We start from the raw sequence: 25925 nt of genomic DNA, 5'->3' as shown, positions 1-25925 counted from the left end.
CTCTGAGCAACAAAAAGAAAAAGCCAGTCGCTAGGATGTAGCTGGCTCAGGTTGTGGAATGCTTGCCTAGCATGGACACAGGCCTGGGTTCAGTTCTCAGCACTACATAAAACCTGGCAGGGAGGCGCACACCTATTATCCCAACACTGGGGAGATGGAGGCAGGAGGATCAGGAGTTCAAGGTCATCCTCAACTACACTGTCAGTTCGAGGCTGACCTAAGCTGAAACCAACCCTGACTCAACAAAGGAAGGAATGGAGGAGATGAGAGCAGACACAGCGGCTTACCCCTGTAACAATTCCATTACTAGGGAAGCTGAAGAAACAGGACTGCAATGAGTTTGAGCGACCCTAGGCTTCATAGTGAGACCTTATTTCAAATAAAAACACTTCCTTTCTGGTACGAATAGGGCCCTAGGATCCTCTGAACTCAGGATCCCCCACTATTGCCGTCCTGTACACCTAGCACTGACCCTCCAGCCTGCTCTCAGAGCCTGCTCCTGCTACCCCTCTGCCTGGAAAGCTGCCCTCCCATGCCTCTGACCTCGCTTCTAGTCCAATTCCCCTCTTTAAAGAAGCTTTGCCTGGGCCAGGCAGTGGTTGTGCACACCTTTAATCCCAGCACTCTGGGGGCAGAGGCAAGTGGATCTCAGTGAGTTCAAGGCCAACCTGGTCTACAAAAGCTAGTTCCAGGACAGGCTCCAAAGCTACAGAGGAACCCTGTCTCAAAAAATAAAAAGAAAGAGAGAGAGAGAGAGAGAGAGAGAGAGAGAGAGAGAGAGAGAGAGAGAGAAGTTTTGCCTGGCTCCAGCTCCCAAGGTGAGATAGGGCCCATCCCTGCCCACTGCCTCAGTGAAAGAGGCAGTTTGTCCCCCTCCCCAGTCCATGAGGGCAGCACATGTACCCATGTCTGACTCCGGCCAGCTCAGTGCAAGAGTCCCTCACAGCCTGGGTTTCACACATGCTACAGCAAACTGGCTCCAATCCACCCCTTTTCTCCAGTCCCAACAGCTGAGCCTGCTGAAAGCAGCACAGGAGGCCAGGTCTTCCTTGGTGCTCCCTCTCCCGCGTCTCCATCGCCTAAGTTTCTCCTCCTCTCAGCCAGGTGGCTGCTGAGGGTTGGGCAATTCTTTGCTGTGAACACTGTGTGTATTACACTATGAACAGTGGCATCTGTGTCGACCTGCCAGATGACAGAAGTATCCCTCACTGTCACTCAAAATGTGTCCAGACATTATCAAATGTCCCCAAAGGGACACAACTCTGGTTGAGAAGTGCAAGGGTCACCAGCGACAGTGGAAATGCCTCACAGACAGACCCTACTTGTCCCTTTCTCCAGAACCAGCCTGGCCAGCAAAGTTCTGTTTCTCTCAAGCACAGTCCAGGAGAGAAAGGAGTGTTGTCACCTGCAACCCATGTCAGTCCCTGAGCTGGGACCCAGGTCCTATGCCCAATCAGTGATAGGTGCAGAAGCATGGGACACAAAGCCCAGTTTAAAAAGAAAAAAATATAAAAGCTCAGAACGAGGGTTGAGATGGAGCTGGAGAGAGAACATCTGACTAGAATCCACCAGTGAAAGCTAGAAATGGGGTCCAGTGGCAGAGAATGTGCCTAGCACCCAAGGGACCCTGGGCTGGATTCTGTGCCAACACTGAAGGATGAGGAGATGCCCAAGACAAACCAATCCCACTCCATCAAGCTCCCATACCAGACAAAGCTTGCACCGTGAGGGGTCTGTCCCGCCGCTGGCCACAGAAGGCAGCGATGAGGCTCCGGTCTGACTGCACGACACCAGTGTCCAGGAAGCGTGGGAAGCCATCAAAGGCCAGGACGTAGCTCAGCTGAAAAGGTCCAGAAACAAGAGTTATGGATCTGCGTGGAGGCTGGGGGAGTGCAGTAAATGTGCTTCCAATCTCAGCTACATGGGAGGTGAGGCAGACTGTGAGTTCACTGTGAGTCTAGGCTCCACGTTAAGAGTCTACACCAGAGCCGGGCGGTGGTGGCGCACGCCTTTAATCCCAGCACTCGGGAGGCAGAGGCAGGTGGATCTCTGGGAGTTCGAGGCCAGCCTGGTCTACAAGAGCTAGTTCCAGGACAGGCATCAAAGCTACAGAGAAACCCTGTCTCGAAAAACCAAAAAAAAAAAAAAAAGAGTCTACACCAGAGAGAGAACATGAGAAAATGAGAACGGGAGAAAGCCATGTGAGTCTAGGGAACGGACTATCTGAACACATCCCATCCTGTGTCCAAAGCAGACACAGCTAACAAACCAGACACCCTGGCACCAAACCTCTCCCTCAATACACAGTAGTGGAAGTCACTTCTAATGTACCAGGGAGGGCACAGAGGTATAAGAACTGACCCTGGCTGGTCTGAGAGGAGGTGTTGGAGGATCTAAAGAATGAGAGGCAGGAGCTCAGGAAACAGAAAAGAACTGGGAAATGGGAAGATCTTAGATCCAAGAACAAAGGGCCGGATGAGCCGACAAACAGTTTTAGACATGTAGGATCAAACAAACAAACCAATGATGGGGTCAGGATCTATTTAGGGGGTCCAGATTGGGAAGGGGACATGGTTCTGGCTTATAAACTGAACCCTAGTCCCCTCAGTGCTCACAGTGCAGGGGGTGCTGCTGTCTGGAGAGAAGGTTAGAGTGAGCGGGGGACAGAGGGTCCCAGGAGCACAGGGCTGTAGCACTTCCGTGGCCGAGACAACCCACACACAGTAGGAGAGGCCAGGTCCAGCTCTTGCTGCCCCACCACCTGAAGGCAGCAGTCCCCCAAAGCGGCGGGAGCCCAGAGCCACTGAGGACACATTGGTGAGGAGGGCACGACCCCCACACTCCCGGAAGCAGGATCCGCCAGCTCTGCGAACAGAGGAGAGACAGTGTCACCACACTCCTGTCTCACCCCATGGAGTCCCTAACCCCTCTCTGCCCAGCCCCATGGGTTTTTGACTTACCGGGGGTCCCCATAGTAGCCTGGAGAGCAGATCTGACAATGGGCCCCCTCAGTATGGTCCTGGCAGAAGCAGAGACCAGTGAGGTTATCACAGTGGCCACGGCGTGGGTCTCCATGCCCGTTACACTGGCAGGGTCGGCAGCCACCAGAGCCCGTTGCATTGCCAAAACTGCCAGGCCGGCACCGCTCACAATGCTCCCCCCATGTCCAATCTGTGGAGGTCCCAGGAGGTAGGACACAAAGTCAAGAGCAAGGACATGAAGGGGCCCAGACCCCCTCCCAAGCTGCTTCAAAGAGTCAAACAAGGCCTAGGCCAGGGAAGAAACAGCAAGCCCCTAAAGAGGGGAGTGAGGCCAGATCAGAGAGATGGGACAGGAGCAGGGACTATGGCAGGGGTCATAAAACAAACTTCAGAGAGACTCGGAAAGGAAGAAGCTGGAGTCCTAAAAAGGAGAGTGGGGTGTCCCTGCAAGGTTAACCATGAGACTCAGACCATGGTGGCTTACCCTGGCACTCATCACAAAAGCCAGGTCCCCGCCTACGGCAGTGGCTGTGGAAGTTGCAGCCACAGTCTCGAGAACAACGTGGGGCAGGGGGTCCTGGGGCAGGTGTGGGTGGGGGCAGATCAGAGGTCCAACCGAGGTCACACATACAAGTGAAGTCTGGGGGACCGCTACACACACCATGGCCACAGTCTTCCAGGCACCTGAAGAATCATGGCAGAGGTGGAGGAGAACTGGTGGGTACAGAGTCCTCAAAGCACCCCACCATCTCCACCCACTGCAACACTGTCACTAGCAGCTGCTTCTTCCCATGATCCTGTGCTGTGCAAGTAAACCTGTTTCCAAGACAACCCTATCACACGTGGTGATACCTGTCTCCATAGAAACCACATAGCACCACTATGAAAACTCCCTTCTAACTAGGTCCTCTTCCATCTCCACGGCAATTCTGAAGGTTATGGCCCACAACCCAGGTGCATCTTCTTCCTATGGTAAAAGGTTACCTCGGGGAATCCTGCTATTCCACTGAGGTCCTTCTGCAAGGTGAAAACTCCATGCTAACTGGGGATACCAGTTCTACTGAGAGCCCAGTACCATGATGGCTTCCTCCCTCTATCTTGAGCTCCAGCCCTGAGGCAACATTTTTATGGCAACCCACATCTCACTCACGTGCGGTTACAGTGTGTGATGCCATCGCCTTGGTATCCACGCTGGCAGTGACACTCATAGCTGAGAGGCGTGTTCAGGCAGGTCGCCCGTGGGTGACACCTCGCTAGGCCCAGGCGGCATTCATCCACATCTGGACAGCGGGCATAAGCCCAGCGGGCAGGGAGAGCCACAGGCAGTCCCAGGCCTTCTCCCACCCACAAGGAGCAGTTCCCCCCACCCAGCGGTCCAGAGAAGTCCCCTTGTAGGCACCTGTGGGGTGAGAGATCAGAGGGGGTAGAATATAGAAATACGAGACAACAGGGAACAGTGACAGACAGGAAGAGACAGGAAAGAGAGGAGGAAGGCAAAGGAGAAGACACAGATGGCAATAAGGAAATAGGAGGGCAGTTACAGGACAGAGGATGGGAACAGGGCAGAGAAAGCAGTCATTAAAAACATTTAGCTGGGAGAGCCAGGAGTCCCACCCAACCAGCCAAGTCCCTCACCGTCCCAGAGTGGGGTTGTCTTCGTTGCCACACCAACCACATTCGTGGCTCTGCAGACACTCGTGACATGTCAGGAAGCCCCCGCAGCTCCTGCACCGTGGCTCTGAATGCACACTGCAGAGTGACAAGGGCTAGGGGTCAGAGCCCAGGACATTCCCCTGCTGGGAGCTCCACCTCATCAGCCTTTAGCTTACCTGTCGTCCCAGCCACGGCAGCCCCCATGTGGGTACCGGGCCAGGTAGGCAGCAAACAGGAAGCAGGTGTGCGTGGACTGGCACCAGGCACACTGGCTAGAGTTGGCCAGGCAGTCCTCACAGGTCAGGCGTCTGCGGGTGAAAGCAGGCCCAGGTCACCGCAGCCCACACCCCCATGCACACCCGCCCCCTCCCAGTCCTAGCTGGACTCACTGGCTACAGAGTGGGGGGCATTCCTCTGGATTCTTCAGAGCACCTCGACCGCGGCCTCGCCGGCTGCATGCTGCATCCCCTTTGCGGCTGGTGCTCTGATGCCACTCACAGAAGGGGTCCTGGGGTGGGGGGACAGGGTCAGAACTTAGCCATCATCTGCCCAGAATCCAGCGGCCACTCCCTCCTACTCCTGGTCCACCTGCAACTATCTTCAGCCACAGCCATGTGTCTGTCTACCTAGCCTTCTTCACCTCTCTGGATAACAGCACTTCTGTCAGGAGTGGGGGGAGGGGGGAAGAAAGGCAAAGGAGCATACACTTTCCCAACCTCAGCCACTAGACCAGGAGCCAACACAAAACCCAACTGGCAGTCCATGTGCCAGTAAACCCAGCACTTGGGAGGTAGAGGCAAAAGGATCATGAATTGGAGGCCAACCCAGGCTAAATAACAAGACTGAGTATCAAAAAGAAAAAGGATCAATTTCTAGCCAATGAAACACAGCTCTGCACCGGACTGAATGACCAGGAGAGTCTGGGACCTATGGCCTCCCTGCAGGTCACTGGAACAAACTGTCCCTAGAAACGGGCAGCAGAGCAGAGGAAGCTGGATGTCCCCAGCTGGAGCTAGCAGGCCTGACCACTTTCTCCAGGCTGATGACAGTCAAGCGGGTAAACATCCACCTCCCCCTGGTGAAGAATGCTCAATGATTTTTCTGACCTCTGCCACGGGGCATACTCCGACTCCCAGGTGCCCATCTCTTCCAGTCCCACCTCCTCTACTCCCCACCATCTGCCCTCACCAAGACCCCTCTACTGTCTGTGCCACCTCTAAGGGAACCTATCCCAGCAGACACCTGGGTGCAAGCATGGCAGTCTCGATGCTCCTCACACAGTGGACAGAGGGCAGGTACCAGCACCAGCAGGGACTCGCCAGTCCCGTCATCCTCACAGTGGGCCCCTCCCTGGCGCAGGTGACAGGTGGCACTGTTGAGGCACCAGCCACAGCCCTGATCAGCCAGGCAGCCTAGACAGGAGGAGTAGGAGGTGCAGGCCGAAGAGCGGTAGGGCTCCAGGAAGAAGAAGGAGATCTCCTGGGGCAGGGCACACAGGAAGGAGTCAGGTTTGGGGTCAACTGGAGGTGGTGACCGCATGAGAACTACAATGACAACTCAGGAAATTGGCACAGGAAAGAGGCAGGGTCTGAAGGACTCTAGAGACTAGATGTCAAAGAGGAGAGGACAGGGGTCAGGGAGGAGTCAGATCTGGAGAGAGGACAGAATGAGTGGGGATTAGGTGTACCTCAGGAGTAAAGCACTTGTCTAGAATCCACAAATGAGAGGCTGGGGGGTGGAGCACAAGGGTAGAGCCCCTGCCTAGAATCCCTCAGTGAGGGGCTGGGGTGTGGTTCAGTGGTAGAGCCCCTGCCTAGAATCCCCCAGTGAGGGGCTGGGGTGTGGCTCAGAGGTAGAGCCCCTGCCTAGAATCCCCCAGTGAGGTGCTGGGGTGTGGTTCAGTGGTAAAGCCCCTGCCTAGAATCTCCCAGTGAGGGGCTGGGGGTAGGACTCAGTGGTAGAACACTTGCTAGAATGCACAAGGTCCTGGCTTCCCTCCTAGTATCTTCCAAAAGAAGACTATAGAAATCATATCAGGTCTCAAAAAACCAAAAAAAAAAAAAAAAAAAAAAAAAAAAAAAGAAAGAAAGAAAGAAAGAAAGAAAGAAAGAAAGAAAGAAAGAAAGAAAGAAAAAGAAATCATATCAGGGCCTGGGACCAAATATTAGAGTTTGGTAGGTTCAAGGTGTTGTCCAAAGTTAAAGCCAGGAGTTAAGGTCAGGATCAAGTGACTTAAGATTTTGTCACTTAAGACTTGGAAAGTCCAGAGGATCTGAAGCCAGAGCCTAGGAATAGAGAAGGATCCTAGATACTCACGCTGCCTCCTGGCACTCCAGTCCGGTCCCACAGAAGAGTGAGCTCGCTGTGCCCAGGGCCTGCCGAGCCATTGAGCTGGCCTCGGATCTCCACAGCATACTTGTGGCCTCGCCCAGGCAGTGGGAAGAGGCGAGCAGAGCCAGGGCGCTGCAGACGCCGTGTCTCCTTCTCTTGTTGAGCCACCCAGCGCCCCACCTCCTCCTGCAGTGGGGTGAGCAACAGACAGGACCTCACACCTCTCCACTCTCCTTCAAACCACCAATCCTCCCTTCTGAGGACACCAGCTCTTCCTTCTTCAACTTCAAGAAGCTGCCATCCTCCTCACAACCCACCTCCTCCTCAGGGGAATCTCATTTGTCACTCAAACCTTCCTCATCCTTCCAAGAATCTTCCCAAATTCTGCTCACAAATGAAAACTCCATAGCCCCCTTTTTCCTTTAAAGATACACCCATGTCTGAATGCTCCCCACTGTCCCCCAGAAGCCTGACATCACCACAGATGCCTCAAATCACACTCAAGATCATATTTACCAAAAATCACCTCAGGATATTCTAGAATCCCTCACCATGTTCTCAGTGTCTGGGCCTTTGGCCATCCGGGCCAGGACATGGAGGCGTTGGGCCCGAGCCCACACAGCCACATCCTCAGCCCCAGGGCCTCCTGGCCCTCCTGGCAGCAGAGGGTGGATGAAACCTCGGTAGACCAAGGACACATCTGTCTCCGGGCTGGGTGTCAAGGTGATAGTTGTACTTCGGACAATGGAGACCTGTACCATTGGAGATGGGGTGTGTATGTAAGTACCTCTCTGGACTATCACTAAGTACCCACAACCCCTCAGGCCAGACCAGTACCAGAGAAGACAGGCCAAATCACCCTCATCAACGAGAAACTGAGACAGGGCACTGAATTTAGGCAGCTTGCCCATCATCCCTCTAGAAAAAGTGTCAAGACCAAATTCAGACAGTATAAACAGGTTCTACCTGGACCCCCAAGCCAACCTCTTTTTCAGGTCATAGCAAAACTCAAAAGACTAAGGGGCCAGCAAGATGCCTGGGGGGTAAAGGTGGCTGCCAAGCAAGCCCAGAGACCTGAGTTTGGTCCCCAGAACCTACATAACGTAGAAGAAAACAGTCATCTCCACAAAGCTGTCCTCTCTTGGGAGACAGAAGCAGGCAGCTAGTTGTGAGTTCAAAGCCAGCCTGGCCTACCTAGGGAGTTCCAGGCTATCCAGAGCTACATAGGAAGAACCTATCCCAAACAAAAACAACACAAAAAACATGTCCTTTAAACTTGAAGGCTGAACCCTCTGGCATCTTTGTCCTCAGTTCCCTGCTCTCTCACCAGCCCTTCCAAGGCTAGGCCCAGCATTCCTAGTAACGACACAGCACACAGGGTGTGAATCTGTAACAGCAGAACAGAACAACCCAAGTACTCATCACGAGACTATTTATGTAACTCACAGGACCTGGACTTGTTGGACCACACCTATAAACCCAGTACTTGGGAGACTTAGGCAGAAGGACAGAGGCCAGCCAGGACTACACAACTAGACCTTCTCCCAAAAGCAATAATTAAATAAGCCCATACAAGTATACCATTTAAATGTAAACAGAATATTATATAACCATCCAAAATAAGAAGAGTGAGCTAGCACTGTGGCAGAGGCTTGTGACTCCTTTCCTCAGGAGGTGGAGGAAGGCAGATCAGTCTCAGGCACACAGAAAGCCCAAGGCCTGTCTAGGCTCCTCAGGAAGGGAAAAGGGGGCACAACGGAAACGTGTGCCTTACAGTGCCAGTTATTCAGAAGGCAGCCAAGGGAGGATCACATGAGCCTGGGCTACCAGGGCCAGCCTGGGAAACATATCAAGACTCTGTCTCAAAAGAAATACCAACTAACGAAAAAGAGTGGAAGTATTTCCTAAGTTCTGTTATGGGAAAGCCTACTTGGATATATTAAGACAAAGCAGGCTGAGTCTGGAGGCAGAGGCAAGAGCATCACCACAACCTTGTTTGCTGTGGTGGTTCATGACTGTCAACGACACGGGATTCACCATCCAGGAGACAAATCTCTGAGCATGCGTGTGAGAGAACGGAGGTGGAAAGACACACTCAAAACGTGAGTGATGCCAGCGGAAACAAAACCGGAAAGCGAGCGGAGTTGCAGAATTTGCCTCGTCACTTCCCCGCTGCCTCGCGTTCTGGTCACCATGCCTTTGTTTTGTTTTTGAGACAGAGTGTCACTCTAGAGGACAGGCTGACTTAGAATTCAAGACTCTTCTCTCTTGCCTTAGATTCCCAAGTGATGGGATCACAGCTTGAAATCCAAGTGAAGTTACAGCACTTCACTTGGTTACAGTGAAACAGAAACGGTTACAGGAAGGGTTAACGTCTGGCTTGGTGGTGGTATGCATATTTAGCATGCACAAAGCCCTGGGTTCCATCCCCAGTACTGTCCCCCAAAGACTTATTTGAAAAGAAGCAACTCTAGGTTCATAAGTGTCAACTCCATCCCCTGGCCCCCACCTTGTCAGGCTGAGAGGCGTTGGGGGGCTGCTGGAAGGTGAGCAGGTGCAGGCCAGGCAGGAAGCTCTGGGTGACACAGGCCTCCAGGGAAGTAACGAAGACAGGCGCTGGTCCCCACCAGCCCACGGTGCCTGAGATCTGCTCCCCTCGGCAGCGGGCCTGCTCTGAGAGAACAGAAGTGTGGGAGGCTGGAGAGTCAGTGTAAGGGACTCTGAGCCCCTCCCCCACCACTATTGACACTCACCAGGCCTAGGAAGGCAGCTCTCATTGTGCACACACCAACCTAGGGCCCCGGGTCCCCGGGGAGGAGCTGTTGGGCTACTGAAGGCTAGACATGCTTGGCAGTCACTTAGGAGGCGGCCTAGGCCTAGGCAGCTGGCCGCTGGACACTGTAAGAAAGAGTAGAGTCAATGCATACTGTCCTCTGGAACTCAGGAGAGCTGAGAACTGTGGATACATGGGCTGGGCTAGAGGCCAGCCACGAGGCCAACAGGAAACTGGAGCAGGGATGGCCTATAGCAGCAGTTCTCAGCCTGTGGTCACAACCCCTTTGGGGGCTGAATGACCCTTTTACAAGGGTCACCTAGACCATCCCTGCATATTAGGTATCTATGTTACAATTCCTAACAGTAGCAACACTATAGTTATGAAGAAGCAACTAATATACTTTATAGCTGGGGTCACCACAGCATGAGGAACTATATTCAAGGGCCACAGTGTTAGGGAGGCTGAGAACCACGGCTTGACAGGAAACCAAGAACAAGGGCTCAGGTATCCAGGACCAGGTTCCTAAGGTCAAAGGGGCTCAGGGTTTAGGAGAGGTAAAAGCTCTGGATGGGTGAGGCAGGAGGCAGAAATGAGGACCTTAGAAGGCTGACCGTTTAAGCAGGGAGAGTTAAAGGCAGGCCTCTGTGACAGTGGACAGGGGGCCCAGGGCAGTCACTCACCGCTCCTGAGGAGGTCCCGGGAGGAGGGGCTGCTTGGCAAGCCCCCTGACACCAGCTACATTCCGGGTCTCGGGAGCAGACGCTATGGTCTGTGTACATGGAACAATAGTCCAAGTGGTACTGCAGAGACACGGGACACAGGAAGCAACACTGCTCTCAAAGACCTGGAGCTGTCTGCCAACTTTACCCCTGTGGTTGTCCCAGGTAATCCCTATCATTCAGCGCCTTAAGGACCCCAGCCCATTCTCCCTGAGCCCTGGGAAAGAAAACCTATACTACAGAACACCCCGTTCTTCCCACTGCTCTCCACTTCACCCCTCATCTGTAGAGACCATGCCACCTCCTCCCACAGCCCCCCCTCTCCCTGTCACCCCAGAGCTCACATCCAAAGCAGGTGCCTGAAACACGAAGGGGGGCACCTTGTAGGCCATCAAGTCCCCACGAGGCCGGCCACTATATCCCCCAGCCACCAGCAGGACACTGCCGCCAAGCACAGCTGCCACATGTGAGTAACGGCCACTAGGAGGTGCTGCTCGGCCTAGAATACAGTCACAAGGTAAGACCTTCCCCAGCTTCTGCCTTCCAGATTCTCGCTCTTCCAACAGCCTCGCTAGACTATTGCTGTTTTAGCTCCTACATAGCAAGGAAACCCTCCTGGCCTGCCTGGCTCAGCACTGGCTTATACTCTCCCTTCTCTCAGAAGTCCAATGACCCTGTGCAAATTGTCTCAAATAAAGCATGATCTTTGCGACAGACAAGGACTCAAATCACACATGAGTTTTTAGGCAGGAAACCCAACCTTGCCAAGTCCTGGTTTCTTTCCCCATGAAAAGACCACCTCTACCCTTGTGGAGCTCGGAGGACAGGATGGGGAGCCCCAGAAGTTGAGGCCTCACCTGCCCATGCCACCCAGCAGCATCAGCTCCCCTCTGGTGACTTCCCCGACGTTCTGGGGAAAAGCACGCTTTCCCATCCCCAGTCCAAAAGACCTGTACAGAGCTGTTCCGCCTCTCCTGGATGTGGACTTTAGTTCAAATCTGCCAGTCAGAACTCAAAATGAGGAACCCAATTCCTAGGAAAGAGGAGTCTCCTCCCTCTGGGCATTTTTGTTTTATTTGCTTTGGTTTCTGGGTTCTTTCTATTTTTCTATTTATCTGTCTGTCTGTCTATCTGAGATAGGGTCTCTCTGAGCAGTCTTAGCTGTCCTGGAACTTGCTCTGTAGACCAGACTGGCCTTGAACTCAGAGATCCACCTGTCTCTGCCTCCTAAGTGCTGGGATTAAAGGCATTAAAGGCATGTGCCACTAAACTGGGTTTGTTTTTTTTTTTAAGAGATTTATTTAATTGTATGTGCATTGGTGTTTTGCCTGAATGAATGTCTGTGTGATTGTGTCAGGTCCCCTGGAACTAGAGTTACAGACAGTTTTGAGCTGTCATATAGGTACTGGGAATTGAACTGCGGTCCTCTGAAGAATAGCCATTTCTCTTAACCTCTTAGCCATCTCTCTAGCCCCTCCCCCCTTTTGAGACAGGATCTCCATCTGTAGCCCGGGGCTAGTCTCAAATCCAGCCTCCTGAATGATGGGATTACAGAGCCCTCTGAGAATGGGAAGCCAGTAGATACACTTAAACAGTTATTGGGGACACCTACAAAAGGCAAGCAAGAGGCCACTGAGATTGTTCATCTCACAAAAGAGCCTGCCACCAAGTCTGGCAACCTGAGTTCAATGTCTGGGACCCACATGGTAGAAGGAGAGAACAAACTCCTGCAGGCTGTCAGGACCTCCACACATGTACTCTGGCTTGAGCACACACACACACACACAAGCACACACAAACAAATAAAAAGACAAAACAAGTAGGGAGAGAAGGGATCCCAGCTGAGAACCAGAGAGAGAAATGGCCAAGGCCATCTATCACCGAGCACCCAGATCCAGCCCAACCTGATGCTTTCACCAAAATGAACCAAGAAATGAACCTTTTCTGCTTTTAAAAAGTGAACTGAGGTGGCGCACACCTTTAGCCCCAGTACTTGGGAAGCAGACGCAGGTGGATCTCTTTGAGTTCAAGACCAGTCTGGTCTACAGAGCAAGTTCCAGGACAGGACAGACTACACAAAGAAATTGTCTCCAAAAAACAAACAAACAGAAATAAGGAATCCTGGAGACAACCTGTTGACCTCTCCACTGTGCGAGTCACGCTTCACACATCGTATCAGAATCCCATTTCTTCGTGAGGACAATAAGGCGCAGGCATCAAGGCATGCTTTTGTGTAGATGCCTGTTTGAAGTGTTTGAAGTCAGCCATTGCGGCTCTACCTCTTGCCCACTACGACTATGAAGTCACTCCCCTTAGGAAGCAACTTAGGGTGCTACAAAATGGTAAACTCCCAACTAGACCCTCGGTTCTGGAGCTGGAAAGATGGCTCAGCTGGTAAAGTGCTTGCCTCAGAAGCATTAGGACTGGAGTTCAATACCCAGAACAGTCACAAAATACCAGGCATGGCAGAACACCTATAATGCCAGCACTGTGAACGTGGAGCCAGGAGGAAGCCTAGGGCTCACTGGCTGGCCAGACTAGCCTAGCTGGTGAGCTCCAGGCCAAGGAGAGACCCTGACTCAGGAGGACTATTCCTGAGGACAATACCTGAGGTTGTCTTCTGGCCTCCACATGTGCACACTGCACATACACACACATTCACACATTTAAAAATGAAAAATAGAATCGAAGTTAAGTGCCCCTGCATCTGCTTCCTGGTCAAACACACACACACACACACACACACACACACACACACACCCCACCCCCGTGCCTAGACCCTGCTTTTCTCCAGAGGACTGAGACAGCTCTTGCTAAAATTCAGAGACCTTCAAAAGCCTTCAGGCAGAGGAATGACTTACCCTCAGGGGTTCCTGGTGGGGCAAGCTCAGCCCCTGACACCCACTGGTGGCAACCAAGGTGGTAAAAGAAGATGCCATCTTCATAGCACTTTTCCTCCTGGTAATGGGTGTGCACATTGCCCCCTGGGAAAGGAGGAAAGGGCACAGCTTGCAAGCCTTGAGGGAGGGAGGACACCCATGTGGAGTCTCAGCTCAGGGAAGCCTTGGGGGAGGGAGGACACCCATGAGGAGTCTCAGCTCAGGGTGGGCTCAGGAAAGCCTTGCGGGAGGGAGGGACATTCAGGCTGAGTCTCAGCTCAGGACCGACAGGTAGGCAGACATGATCAGGGAAATCGCCTCACCGTAGACCACCATGTAGTTTCCCAGAACACTGGCTGTGTGGAAGGCTCTCTCCCGTGGACCCTGGAGCCCATCCCGGCCCTTCAGCGTGGTCCACACACGCCGATCCACATGGAAGAGCTCAGTGGAGTTCACCCGCACAGAAAACCTACAGGGAAGAGACAGGCCAGGGCTCTGGGGAGGAAGGGCTTCCTTCCCTCCTCTGGCTTCACTCACCCAGAACAGAGACGACCATGACCCTATCCCATCCTAAGCAGATATTCACTATGGGCAGGACCCAGGTCTGAGCAGGGTCTGGTACCTTCATAATCTGGCAAGAGCTGGACAACGGGCGGGTGAATGAGTGGGAGTGTGTGGGAAGCGACGGTCAGAGCCTGAGTAAAGGGTCAGAGTGTGTAAACAAGGGAGAGTGTGTAAATAAGTGAACAAATGAATGGTGAAAGAAAGAAGTGTCGAAGCCGGGCGGTGGTGGCGCACCCCTTTAATCCCAGCACTCGGGAGGCAGAGGTAGGAGGATCTCTGAGTTTGAGGCCAGCCTGGTCTACAGAGCGAGTTCCAGGACAGGCTCCAAAATTACAGAGAAATCCTGTCTTGAAAAACCAAAAAAAGGAGAAGGAGGAGGAGGAGGGAGAAGGAGGAAGAGGAAGGAGAGGAGAATGAAGTGATGTCACTGAGCAAAGACCTCTCAGGATTAAGGTCACCAGGGTGTTTGGCTGGTATGGCCCTGAAGGACAGGAGTACAGGACAGGTTACTCACCGGGCAGTGGAAGGTCGGTGTCCACCATGAACCAGCAGGGTACGGGACGAGGCATGGAATACCATAGAGTGGCCAGTGGCAGCAGGGGGCCGCCCACCTGCCGGGATCACCTGCTCCCAGTAGCCCCTGCTGGTGTGGTCCAGGCGAAAACGGAAGAGGCCAGAAGAGAAGAGGTCATGCTGAGTGCGGCCACCAGACACATACAGCCAGATGTCGTCCACCAGAGCAGCTGCATGGCCGGCCAGGCCTGGGGGCCCAGAGGGACTGGAAGCAGGTGGAGCCAGAAGCTCCCAGTGGCCTCCACCCAAGGGGCTGAAGGCCCACACATCATTGGTGAGCAAGCCATTAGCCAGCTCACCACCCATCAGCACCAGGAAGCCAGCCCAGGCCACGGCTACATGGGAGTGCCGGGCAGCCTGTTGGGAAGAGACAAGGAGACAGAGATGGTGACATGTAGAAAGGGCCAGAGCAGAGAGACATAAAGACAGAGAAACAGACATGCAGAGAGGGACTAGGAGACAAGCCAAGTATGGCAGTGACAGAGGCAAGAGGATCACGAGTTCAAGACCAGCCTGGGACATACAGTGAATTTGAGAGCAAACTAGGCTACATGAGAGTCTGCTTCAAGCAGACAAATAAGCCAAACAAAAAAAGAAGAAGAAGGAAATAAAGAATAAGCAAACAGAAAGTCAGGCCTGGTGGCATGCACTTCTAATCTCAACACTTCTGAGGCTGAGGCAAGAAGACTGCCATGAATTCAAGGCCAGCCTGGGCTACAGATTGGGAGCCACATCAGCCTAAATCCTTAACTCAAAATAAAAGAAAGAAGGAGTCAGGGAGGTGGTGGTGCACGCCTTTAATCCCAGCACTCGGGAGGCAGAGATAGGTGAATCTCTCAGTTCGAAGCCAGCCTGGTTGGTCTACAGAGCAAATTCCAGGACAGCCAGGGCTATTACATAGAGAAACCCATCTCAAAAAAGAAAAAGAAAGAAAGAAAAAAGGGAGAAAGAAAGAAGAAGGAGGGAGGGAGAGGGAGGGAGGAAGGAAGGAAGAAAGAAAGGAGGGAGGGAGGGAGGGAGGGAGGGAGGGAGGGAGGCAGGCAGGCAGGCAGGCAGGCAGGCGGGCACACAGACTTGAGACACGAGAATAAAAACAGAGGTGGTGACAGAGAAACACTGTGAGAGAGTGAGGACACAGGAAGACAGAAATAGAAGTGAGCAACAGTGAGAAACAACCCCAGAGGAATGGAGACCAAGACAGAACAGGATACCAAGAAATCAGACAGAGGAAAAAAGGCAGATTGATAGAGACCCACACACTGGGTTTGGTAGTATATGTCTCCAATCCCAGTATGAGAAGAAGGAAAATCAGGGGTTCAAGGCCACCCTGGGCTGTCCAACACCCTGTCTCAAAAAAACGGAAGGAAGGGAAGTAGGCCGGCTGGCTGAGGGAAGGGGAAAGAGAAGAGGGGGCAAATGCGGAGAGGAAAGGAGAAAAATAGCTATAGAAAGAAGGGGGAAGGGGCAAGGAAAGGAATCTCCGAATGAGCAGAAACAGAAACAAGGCGGAGCAGAGGTCACTGCACTGCTGGTAGCAGGGTGAAAGGGTGGGCAGTTCCCCACTCGGGGCAGAGGAGGGTTTGTACCGGAGCAGGACTCAGGTCCCAGGACTCCCAGGTGTTTGTGGAGAAGTTGTACAGGACAAGGTCGCCCAGGGCCTTATTAAGGTCCTGGCCTGTAAATGAGAAAGTGCAGTCAATCCCGGGCACAGGCTGACAGCCTCCAGACCCTTCAAACACCCACTCCCCAGCTGCTCACCTCCAAAGACAGCCAGCAGCCCAGGTGGGGACAGGAAGGCACCGGCTGCCCCAATTCGCGCAGAGAAGGCAGGGTCCCCAGCACTCACATTGTGCCACCAGCCAGCCCCCTGGTTCTCCCACAAGTGCAGGTCACAGGCTCGTCCAAGGAATCCAGGCTCACAGCGGCATGGTCCCAGGGTCTGGGATGAAGGGGACAAAAAGGTAAAGAGAAAGAGACCGAGATATGGGCCAGGGAACATACAGAAAGAAACAGATTCAAGACAGCAAGGTAGAAAGAGAGACAGAAAAGGAAAGAATGTTCAAAGAAACATTCAGAAAGAAGGGGACAAGCAAGGGGACAAAGGAAAGGAACAGGCGACACAAAGATACATCTCAAGGAAGACAAGGTGGGGCAGAACAGACAGACCCACGGAAAACTCAAGGACAGACAGAAGAGGACATGCTAGTGAGGTCTGGGCCGGCTGAGCTCAGATCTCAGAGGCTGAGGAAAGGAGGATTCTAAACACAATACAGATCACAAGTTGGGGGTGTAGAGCTGAGGCGTAAGGCTAGGGTCGAATGAAAGGAGTTCTGACAGGGAGCCAGGAGTGGTGACACATGCTAATAACCCCAGAACTCAGGAGGCTGCGGGAGTAGGGTCTCAAGTTTGAAGGCAGCCTAGTTACCAAATGAGAAACTGTCTCAAAAACAATCAAACAAAAATCATGGCAGAAACCCAAAGCCAAACAGAGGACGGAGGTATTATTCCTCCTAGGTGAAGGATGGCTGGAGATGAGCGCGGAGCCAGAACTGGGGTCTTTTTTTTTTTTTTTTTTTTTGGTTTTTCGAGACAGGGTTTCTCTGTGGTTTTGGAGCCTGTCCTGGAACTAGCTCTTGTAGACCAGGCTGGTCTCAAACTCACAGAGATCCGCCTGCCTCTGCCTCCCAAGTGCTGGGATTAAAGGCGTGCGCCACCACTGCCCAGCTTAGAACTGGGATCTTGAAGGGAGAGGAGCAGGTGGAGGTGGGGTGGGGTTGAAGTCACAAGTCAGGGAAAGACCTGGAAGGAGAGGAGACTGGCTCCCAGAGCAGTGGGGAGGGGCGTGTCATGATGTAACAAGGCCCCAGACGTGGCAAGTATGGTCACAGATCAGGATCCCAGGGAGGTTCAGTGGGGGACAGCTCACCGAGGCACAGGTGCCGTGGCTGCCACAGTAGGCTGAGCATTCCTGCAGGCCACAGTCCGGACCTCCCCAGCCTGGCTCACAGACACACACTCCAGGTGACTTGCACTGACCATGGTTCCGGCAGCCCCCAGGACACAGAGAGAAACGGAAGGAGGCGTTGAAACCCAGCAGGTTATAGTTGGCATCGCTGAAAAGGTGGAGCAACATCTACAAGACAAGAGGACTGGGTACAACAGGTAGGCTGCACCCAGACAGTGGATCCCCCCCCCCCCCGGGAACCCACTGCCTTTGTCTGTCTCCTTATTTATTGTTTTTGAAAAACAATCTCATCTAACCCAGGTTGGCTTTGTGCCCATTATGTAGATGAAAATGACCTCCTATTTCTGATCCTCCTGTCTCTGCTTCCCCAGTACTGGCATTACAAGTGTGCGCAATCACACTCATTTTATAGGGTGCTGAGGATCAAACCCAGGGCTTTCTGAATGCTAAGCAAACACTCCCACCAACTGAGCCCCAGACCCACACTATGTTCTGTGTGTACATGGAGGCCTTTGTTTCGTTGTTGTAGCTGCTTTGGGACAGGGTTTCACGATCGAGCCCGGGCTGGTCTCAAACTCTCAGCAATCCTTCTGCCTCAGCCTCGTAAGCAATAGATCACAGGAATGCACCACCAACCCAGCATTCTGTCTTTTCCACCTTCCACTGTGTTTTCTCTGATATCCTCTGACCGGCTTTTGTTGTCCCTTCTGATCTCTTCCTAGGTGTGTGCTCCTCCTCTCCCTCACGTTCCCAAGAGATCCTGTACTCCCACCACTAACCTTGCCTGAGGAAGCCTCAATGGGTGGGGGCCGGGTGCTCCCACTCAGACTAGCAAGCAGTGGGCCTTGGGGTGAGTCACCATCATACACAAACAGGTAGTCATAAGTACACTCCGTGTCCAGGAAAAGGAAGTCCAGCAGGATTCGATGCTGAGGGCTCGGGGCTGAGAAGTAAGCACAGGGAGACAAGTTCCAACACGCTCTGCAAGGACCCATGCAGCCACCCACTGACCCCAGCACACCTTATTCTGGGCAGTGATGTGAGGGTTCCAGAGAGCTCCTGTCTCACACAGCTGAGACAGACAGAATCCAGGAGCTCGGAGGAAGGGCAGCCTCGGCTCTGCTTTGGGGATGAACGGTCACCGTCAATTAACTTAAAGAAACTCACAAAGCCCTTCTCATCCACAGCACAGCGTTCCTGACACCAGACAAGGCCCTAGGCAGGCTGTGTCAAGAGACTCCTGCCCCCCACCAGCACAAAGAACTCACCTCAAAGTACGCCAGGGCCCCTGCCCCACCTGCACAGACTCTGCCTCTGCTTACTTTGATACTACATGCACCCAAGAAAACTAGACAGCCAGTCATCAAATCTGGCCTCTGCTCCTCAACAGCTGCTAGCTGTGTGCCCTTGGGCAAGCTGCTGCCCTCGAGGACGGTTTTCTCACAAGTAACATACAGAGCTGCTAAGACTGTGGTAGAGCCAAGGTCTCTCACTTTTCTAAAAATAAAAACAAAAAAGATTTATTTATTTACTATGTATACAGTATTCTGCCTCCACACCATATCTCACTGTAGAGTTAAGCCACCATGTGGTTGCAGGAATTGAACCCAGGACCTCCAGAAGAACAGCCAGTGCTCTTAACCTCTGAGCCATCTCTCCAGTAGTGTTTTTTGTTTGTCTGTTTTCCTCTGTGTAGCCCTGGCTGTCCTGGAACTATAGACAAGGCTGGCCTTGAACTCAGAGATCCACTTGCCTCTGCCTCCCGAGTGCTGGGATTAAAGGCATGTGCCATCACTGCCTGGCATGTTTGTTTTTGAAACAGGGTCTCACTGTGTAGCCCTGGAACTCACTTTGTAGACCAGGCTGGCCTCGAACTCAGAGATCTGCCTGCCTCTGCCTCCTGAGTGCTGGGTTTAAAGGTGTGCACCACCACCACCTGGTAAGATCTTTAGGCCTGCTTTGGGGATGTAGCTCAGGGGATGAGTATTGTCCAGCATGTCAGAGGCCCTAGGTTTCATCCCCTGTACTGAAAAACAAGGAAACTTTTTTTCCCTCCTAGAGACAACATTTCCTATATCCTAGGCTGACTTCAAACTCTGCCTCAGTCTCCAGGATGATGGGATTACAGACGTGTGCCATCACACCAACCCTCTCTCTGTCCCTCTCTCTCTCTCTCTCTCTCTCTCTTTCTCTCTCTCTCTCTCTCTCTCTCTTGCTTTCTGAATATAAAGGTGAATGCTGGCTTGAGCTTGTATAGGTCTTGTTAAGATAGATATAGATACAGATTTATATCTTATGTGTGTATGTATATGAATATATGTGACTCTATATAAAGCTGGGCAGTCATGGCTCATGACTCTAATCCCAGCACTCAGAAGCAGAGGAAGGCAGATCTCTGAGTTTGAGGCCAGCCTGGTCTACAGAGCAAGTTCCTGAATAGCCAAGGCTACACAGATAAACCCTGTTTTGGACGGACACACACACACACACACACTCTTAATTGAGCCCTTAATTCCCTGCCCTTGCACCTGGGAAGGGCCTCAGTGACTTGCCTGACCAATAGAAAGCAGAAGTGATCATCTAGGGCTCCTGAAACCGAGAAGCCTTCCACAATTCACAGTTCACCTTGGCATCCTAGACAGCTGGCTCCCTCTCCGAACACAGCTGTTATTCATGAAAAGCCAGAGCAACGAGGAAAAGTCACTGTGTGTTCCAGCTGACAGCCAACATCAAAGGGCAATTCTGAATGGGGCCTCTTTGGAAGTCCGACAAAGTGGGAATACGAACGGCCACAGGTGAGCCAAGGAGTAGATCCACTGTGGAACTTGCCTAACAGCCCCAGGGAGGACTGGAAGAGTGGTTCAGCTGTAAAATGAGTATGACTATCACACATAGGAGGTTCCAGGGCAGGAGACTTTCTAGAACAGTGTGAGTCAAGGCCAAGCAGCCAGAAAGCATCGGGCTCCTCAGAATAGCTAAAGTTGGAGAGCGATGTGCCGCAGCAGTAGAGCGCTTGCCTAGTGTGTGCAAAGCTCCGGGCTCCCAACCACGTGCACCCGGGCTTGGCTGCACATAGTGCAACCCCAGTACAGGGGAGAGGGGGAATCTCAAGTTTAAGGTCATCTCCGGCTATATTCTGGCACTCTGGAGTCTGAGGTAAGAGGATCGTAGGTTCCAGGCCTGGAGAGCTACATGACCATCTGAAAACCAACACAGACCCCTGGGGGATGGGAGTGCTCTCTCTTCTCAGGCCTGCTCTATCTTAACTACCTAGCTCACCTCAGTTTTGGGGGTCTTATGAGCCTTAGCTTCCTTGCCTATGAAATGGGAATAATTCTCTGAACAGACTAAAGCTGGTGGGAATTCTCAACAAGATGACTACAGTCTGCCAGCCCAGAGCTGGGATGTTCAGTAATGAGCCTTGCCTGGCCACTGCCCTGTCACTGTCCTCCCACATGTGGCCTGAGGTCTTGCCCTAACATCATCTCTAATAGTTCTTCCCAACCTGACACCTGGCCCTGGCCCTCCTCTTCTCGAAAGGCTTTCACAGCTGCTGAGCTAGGAAAAAAAGGCAGCTCCTTGACCTGGCATTTGGAACTTGACCTCATCTCTCAGACTGCCACCAGAGCGGTCAGGTGTGGTGAACCAGGTCTGGAATCCCAGCTCCATGGGGAACCAGGCCTCTGCACAATCTGCTGCTTTATGTCTGGAGGCCTCCTCCAGGAAGCTAGCCCTGATGGTCCAGGGCTGGGTTAGGAGCCTCTCTTTCGGATTCTCACACCAGGATAACTGTTCAGTGTCGGGACCATCTGTGTCTAGGGCTACTCCCCCGCAGTCTAGGAGGACGATAGGACAGGACCAGGACCAGAGCCTAATTTCTTCCCAAAGACTGCCTTGGCACAAGGCCTAGCACTGAGCAAGACTAAGCAGTCGTTGGATGAGAGACTGAAGAGACACATGGTGACACACATGATTACATTACTGGTTTTAGGCAGGAGTGGAAGGACTGTGCTCAAGGCCATCCAGAGCAACACAGCAAGAGCTTGCCTCAGAAGCAGAAATAGTAAAAAACAAACAAACAAAAAAAAACCCACAAATCATACTGACTAAACAGGTTGTATATATGTATTGAGCAATATACATTTATATACATATATGTGTATAACAACAATATTTACAAGAGGGCTATGAATTTTTTAGACATATATTTATTTATTGTGTATATAGTGTTCTGTCTGCATGTATGCCTGCAGGTCAGAAGAGGGGACCAGATCTCATTACAGATGGCTATGAGCCACCATGTGGTTGCTAGGAATTGAACTCAGGACCTCTGGAAGAACAGTCAGTGCTTTTAACTTCTGAGCCTTCTCTCCAGCCCTGAGAGCCATGAATTTGAAAGAGAACAAGGAAAGGTATAAGGGAGTTTGTAGGGGAAAAAAGGTAATAGGGAAACATAATTGTAATATCAAAAAATAAATGTCTGGACTAGAGAGATGTCTCATCAGCGTAGAATGCAACAAGTTCGATTCCTGGCACCAGCATGGGGGCTCACAACTATCAGCTTCAGAGATCTGACACCCTCTTTTGACCTTAGGCACCAGGCACACACACACCATACATACATACACCCAGGTGAAACACTCAAATAAGAATAAACTAAAAAACAAACAACAACAAACACTACTACAAAGCCAGGTGTAGTGAGGGGTCCCTATAACCCCAACATTTCGAAAACAGAATTAGAGTCATCATTGGCATGTGCCAGAGCATCCTGAGTTACGTGAGACCCTGTCTCAAAAAAACAAAAGACCAAGTCGGGCGGTGGTGGCGCACACTTTTAATCCCAGCACTCAGGAAGCAGAGGCAAGTGGATCTCTGTGAGTTCAAGGCCAGCCTGGTCTACAGAGCGAGTTTCAGGACAGCAAGGGCTACACAGAGAAGCCCTGTCTCAAAAAAGAAAAGAAAAGCCCCCCTCAAAAAAAAAAAAAAAAAAGGAGGAAGACAAGGAGGAAAGACAGACAGATAGACAGAGTAGACAGAGAACCATTCTCTCTGGCTTTGATACCACATACAGATTGCTGACCATAGCCTGGGGATAGAACATACAATACACATCCCCACCATGGTCTGGAGATTGCACAAGAACTATTCAGCAGAACCAAGAGTCTAGATCTCCCAGAATCTCCCCAGCCTTCACCAAACAATCCATTCCATCTGGGACCCAAAACAAGTGCATCTTTGTCGAGAGCCAGTCAGCTGGAGACTGGCTCACCCTCTGCCTTCCTCCCAAAACTCAAGGTCTCTGGTTTCAACCCAACTCCATCCCAGAAAGAAATCTGACCCCAAGCCCCGCCTCCTGCCCGGCCCTTGGTGGAAACCCGATGCTCTTACTCCAGAGGATGCTGGGAAGTCTAGGACCAGACAAAATACAAGCATGGTATAAGAAGTGAATGTGCCAGGCATGGCACACTCCTATAATCCCAACACTAGGGAGGCTGACGTAGGAGAATTTTTAGTTCACGGCCAAGCTGGGCTACAAACAATAAGCAACCAGCCCACTTAGACTTTTGAGGTTATATTTGAAACAGGGTCTACTATATAGCCCAGGCTAGCCTCTAACCTGGGCTCTCCTGGCCTCAGTCTCTCAAGTACTCAGATGACAAGCTTGCATCAACATTTTTACCTAAGATACTGGTTCTCAGTGGTGAGAGATGCCTCCCACACCCACATTCAATCAGTTGGCTCCCATCTCATTGGGGAAAACCCACAGACACCTCTCCCAGTAGGGTTCACACCTCGACCCCTTCAGCCTCTGCCCCACTTCGGAACTCACTGTTTCCACACACCAAGTCTCTAGTTTGTCACCCTCCACCCAGGCTCTGGCTGACAAAAATGCCTGCTCTAAACCATTTAGTAGACAGCCCTCTGGTACCCCCAATACCACTGCACTTCAAGGACCTGCTCTGGCTCCTTCTCACCTCCCAGTCTACTATGCTAGACAAACATAGACAGAGATCCTAAGACATACTTCCCTCGTGTCCTGATAGAGGCGGTCACTTTCATGCCTCAGTAAACGCCTATACGCGCTCCAGTGCTGTTGCTGTGTACCTTCCAGCAGAGCCTGTCCTTCCCCTAGGCCTAGTCACTAACTCCCATTTCCCCCTTCACCTTAGACCTGAACACTGTCTCATTGTGCACACTAGGTCCTGATAGCAATGCCCATCCCACCATGCAAAACTCCAGACAGGTCTGAGCTATAAAGTGGGAGAGCCTGTCAAAAACAAAACGAAACCCTCAAAGCTGAGGAGATGTCTCAGAGGATAAAGACCAAAGTTCAGCTCCTTAGAATCTACACAAAATCTGATGCAACAGTGCATGGCTGCAGTGCCGGCATACTTACATTTAAAGGGCGAGCAGAAATGAGAGAATGCCCAGAAGGGCCAGGCAGGCAATTGTGGACAAGAAATCCTGCCTTAGCTGAGCATCAGTGGTGCACACCTTTAATCCCAGCACTTGAGAAACGGAGGCAGGCAGATCTCTATGAGTTCGAGGCCAGCCTACAGAGCAAGTTCCAAGACAGGCTCCAAAGCTACACAGAGAAACCCTGTCTCAAAAAAACAAAAAAGAAATTCTAGCCATTGTTGGACTAACTGGACCACAGCCTGTAAGCCACTCTAATAAATCTCCTTTCTATATAGATTCACTTTGTAAGTTCTTCTCTAGAGAACCCTGACTATACCACTTACACCAGACATCCAGCACATTAAATATCTGACTCTTTTCATTTTAACTTAGAGGTAAGTACTAACATTATGCCCATTTGGAGTAAAGGAAACTGAGCCTTCAAAACTAATCTGTCCAGCCGGGCGATGGTGGCGCACGCCTTTAATCCCAGCACTCGGGAGGCAGAGGCAGGCGAATCTCTGTGAGTTCGAGACCAGCCTGGTCTACAGAGCTAGTTCCAGGACAGGCTCCAAAACCACAGAGAAACCCTGTCTCGAAAAAAAAAAAAAAACCTAATCTGTCCAAAGTCACAAAACTCGTATGAAATAGAAACTAGATCCTAAGGCCTTGGAGTCCAAGTTTTTCAAGTGAGGAAAAATACCCCTCTCTGATACTCCTGGTTGTACTGTCAATCTGACTCTTTGCATATTCCATCCTATCAGAGTTAGGGCCCAGACTGGCTGCAACCCTGTATGTTCAACATTTTACAGCAAAAGTCCCTGAACGGAGCCGGGCTCTAGAAATGTTCTGAGTGAATGAACGCATAAATGAATGAACCAGAGAACAAGTGAGTGACCCACGCGGCCCCACTCACCCTCGATAAGCCACTCGCAGTTGCCATTTACGCTGTAGTTGCCCGCACCATCCGTCACGAAGCCTGGCGCCTCCCGTAGCACCTGTCGCTGCCCCTTGCAATCACCCGCCAGGACCCTGAGGGACAGGGGCTCCAGCACTGCCAAGGCCAGTGCCAGGGCCACGGCCAGAGCTCCGCCCAAGGCCATCGCCGCCTCCCGCCCAGACCCTAAGAGACGGGAGGGCCGTGAAGACCTGGAGAGGACCCTCTACGGGAGTGAGGCCCTGAGGATGCAATCTTTATAGCATGTGTAGCATGGCCTTGTAGTCCAGTGGTGTACCAACGACGCAGTCTGGGCCAAGGAAAGAGCCTCTGTTGATGGGTTCTTGAAGCCGAGGGGCGAGCCCTATAGATCCATGGAAGGCCCTGGACACCGAGTCGTTGTGGATAGGGCCGACCACTAGGGACCGTAGGGGTCCCCTATAGACACGAGCCCCCATAGGGGGTCGACCCCATAAACGGTGCCCAACAATTAGACTCAGGCTACTGCAAGGCCAAAACAGACCGTAAAGGCAGTCCCCAGGAGCGACGTGCTCTACAGCGCAGCAGGGTCCTCCATAGCGGGTGCGGGCCGGGACTCCCGGGGCGACCCCTCCAGGCGGGGGCGGGGCGCAAGCCGGTGCCAGGGGCGGAGCCTGCCTTCAGGGTCCCGGCCCGGATCCCTTGGGTTTACTCTTCTGCTTACCCACCCAAGCCTCCCTCCGGAGCCGGATGGGCAAGATCAGAGAGACCTGAGGACTCCCGGGCCAGAGCGGCCTGGGGTGGAGGGGGACCGGAGGAGAGGGCGAGGGGGCGGGAGCCGCGCAGCCTCTGCGAGAACGCCAGGCTAGGAGGAGGCGAGAGGATGCAGAGTGGCGGGTCAGAGCGGCCCTGGGAGGACTACGGAGCGCCTAGCCCCACCCCTTCTCTGGGAAGACTTCCGGAAACTTTCCCTCCCATCTGGTCCCAGCCGCTTGCGCAGCAGGGAACGGGAATCCAGCGCAGAGAAAATTACGCATGCGCATTACCGAGAGTGTAACCCCAAATCGCGTTAAAAGAAAGTACACTGCCAGTCAGCGGTTGAGCAAAGCGTGTGCCACTGGAGGGCGCCTCTATCTCTGATGTAAAAGTGAAGGCTAGAAAAATAA

The 25925-nt window shown here is 52.3% G+C and overlaps 1 protein-coding gene across 1 annotated transcript in view; it reads right to left on the bottom strand.

Annotated features, from left to right (window-relative positions):
• Positions 1-25617, bottom strand: part of Megf8 (multiple EGF like domains 8) — a 50291-nt gene extending 24674 nt beyond the window's left edge. The window contains exons 1-23 of the mRNA XM_057752285.1: positions 24760-25617; positions 18221-18384; positions 17403-17609; positions 16235-16415; positions 16063-16151; positions 14418-14833; positions 13663-13808; positions 13322-13444; positions 10805-10959; positions 10422-10541; positions 9719-9863; positions 9475-9638; positions 7517-7717; positions 6951-7151; positions 5877-6113; positions 5024-5142; positions 4811-4942; positions 4617-4730; positions 4132-4380; positions 3466-3665; positions 2961-3171; positions 2616-2865; positions 1708-1840 (exon numbers count right to left, since the gene is read on the bottom strand). Coding sequence (XP_057608268.1) covers positions 1708-1840; positions 2616-2865; positions 2961-3171; positions 3466-3665; positions 4132-4380; positions 4617-4730; positions 4811-4942; positions 5024-5142; positions 5877-6113; positions 6951-7151; positions 7517-7717; positions 9475-9638; positions 9719-9863; positions 10422-10541; positions 10805-10959; positions 13322-13444; positions 13663-13808; positions 14418-14833; positions 16063-16151; positions 16235-16415; positions 17403-17609; positions 18221-18384; positions 24760-24946 — 4144 coding nt within the window. The 5' untranslated portion in view covers positions 24947-25617. The remainder of the gene's footprint in view (positions 1-1707; positions 1841-2615; positions 2866-2960; positions 3172-3465; positions 3666-4131; positions 4381-4616; positions 4731-4810; positions 4943-5023; positions 5143-5876; positions 6114-6950; positions 7152-7516; positions 7718-9474; positions 9639-9718; positions 9864-10421; positions 10542-10804; positions 10960-13321; positions 13445-13662; positions 13809-14417; positions 14834-16062; positions 16152-16234; positions 16416-17402; positions 17610-18220; positions 18385-24759) is intronic.
• Positions 25618-25925: the final 308 nt, after the last annotated feature.

The sequence above is a fragment of the Chionomys nivalis genome, chromosome 2, assembly GCF_950005125.1.
Source record: "Chionomys nivalis chromosome 2, mChiNiv1.1, whole genome shotgun sequence".
NCBI lineage: Eukaryota > Metazoa > Chordata > Mammalia > Rodentia > Cricetidae > Chionomys > Chionomys nivalis.
The sequence above is the reverse complement of the archived record's forward strand: the minus strand, read 5'-3'. Positions and strand labels throughout refer to the sequence as shown.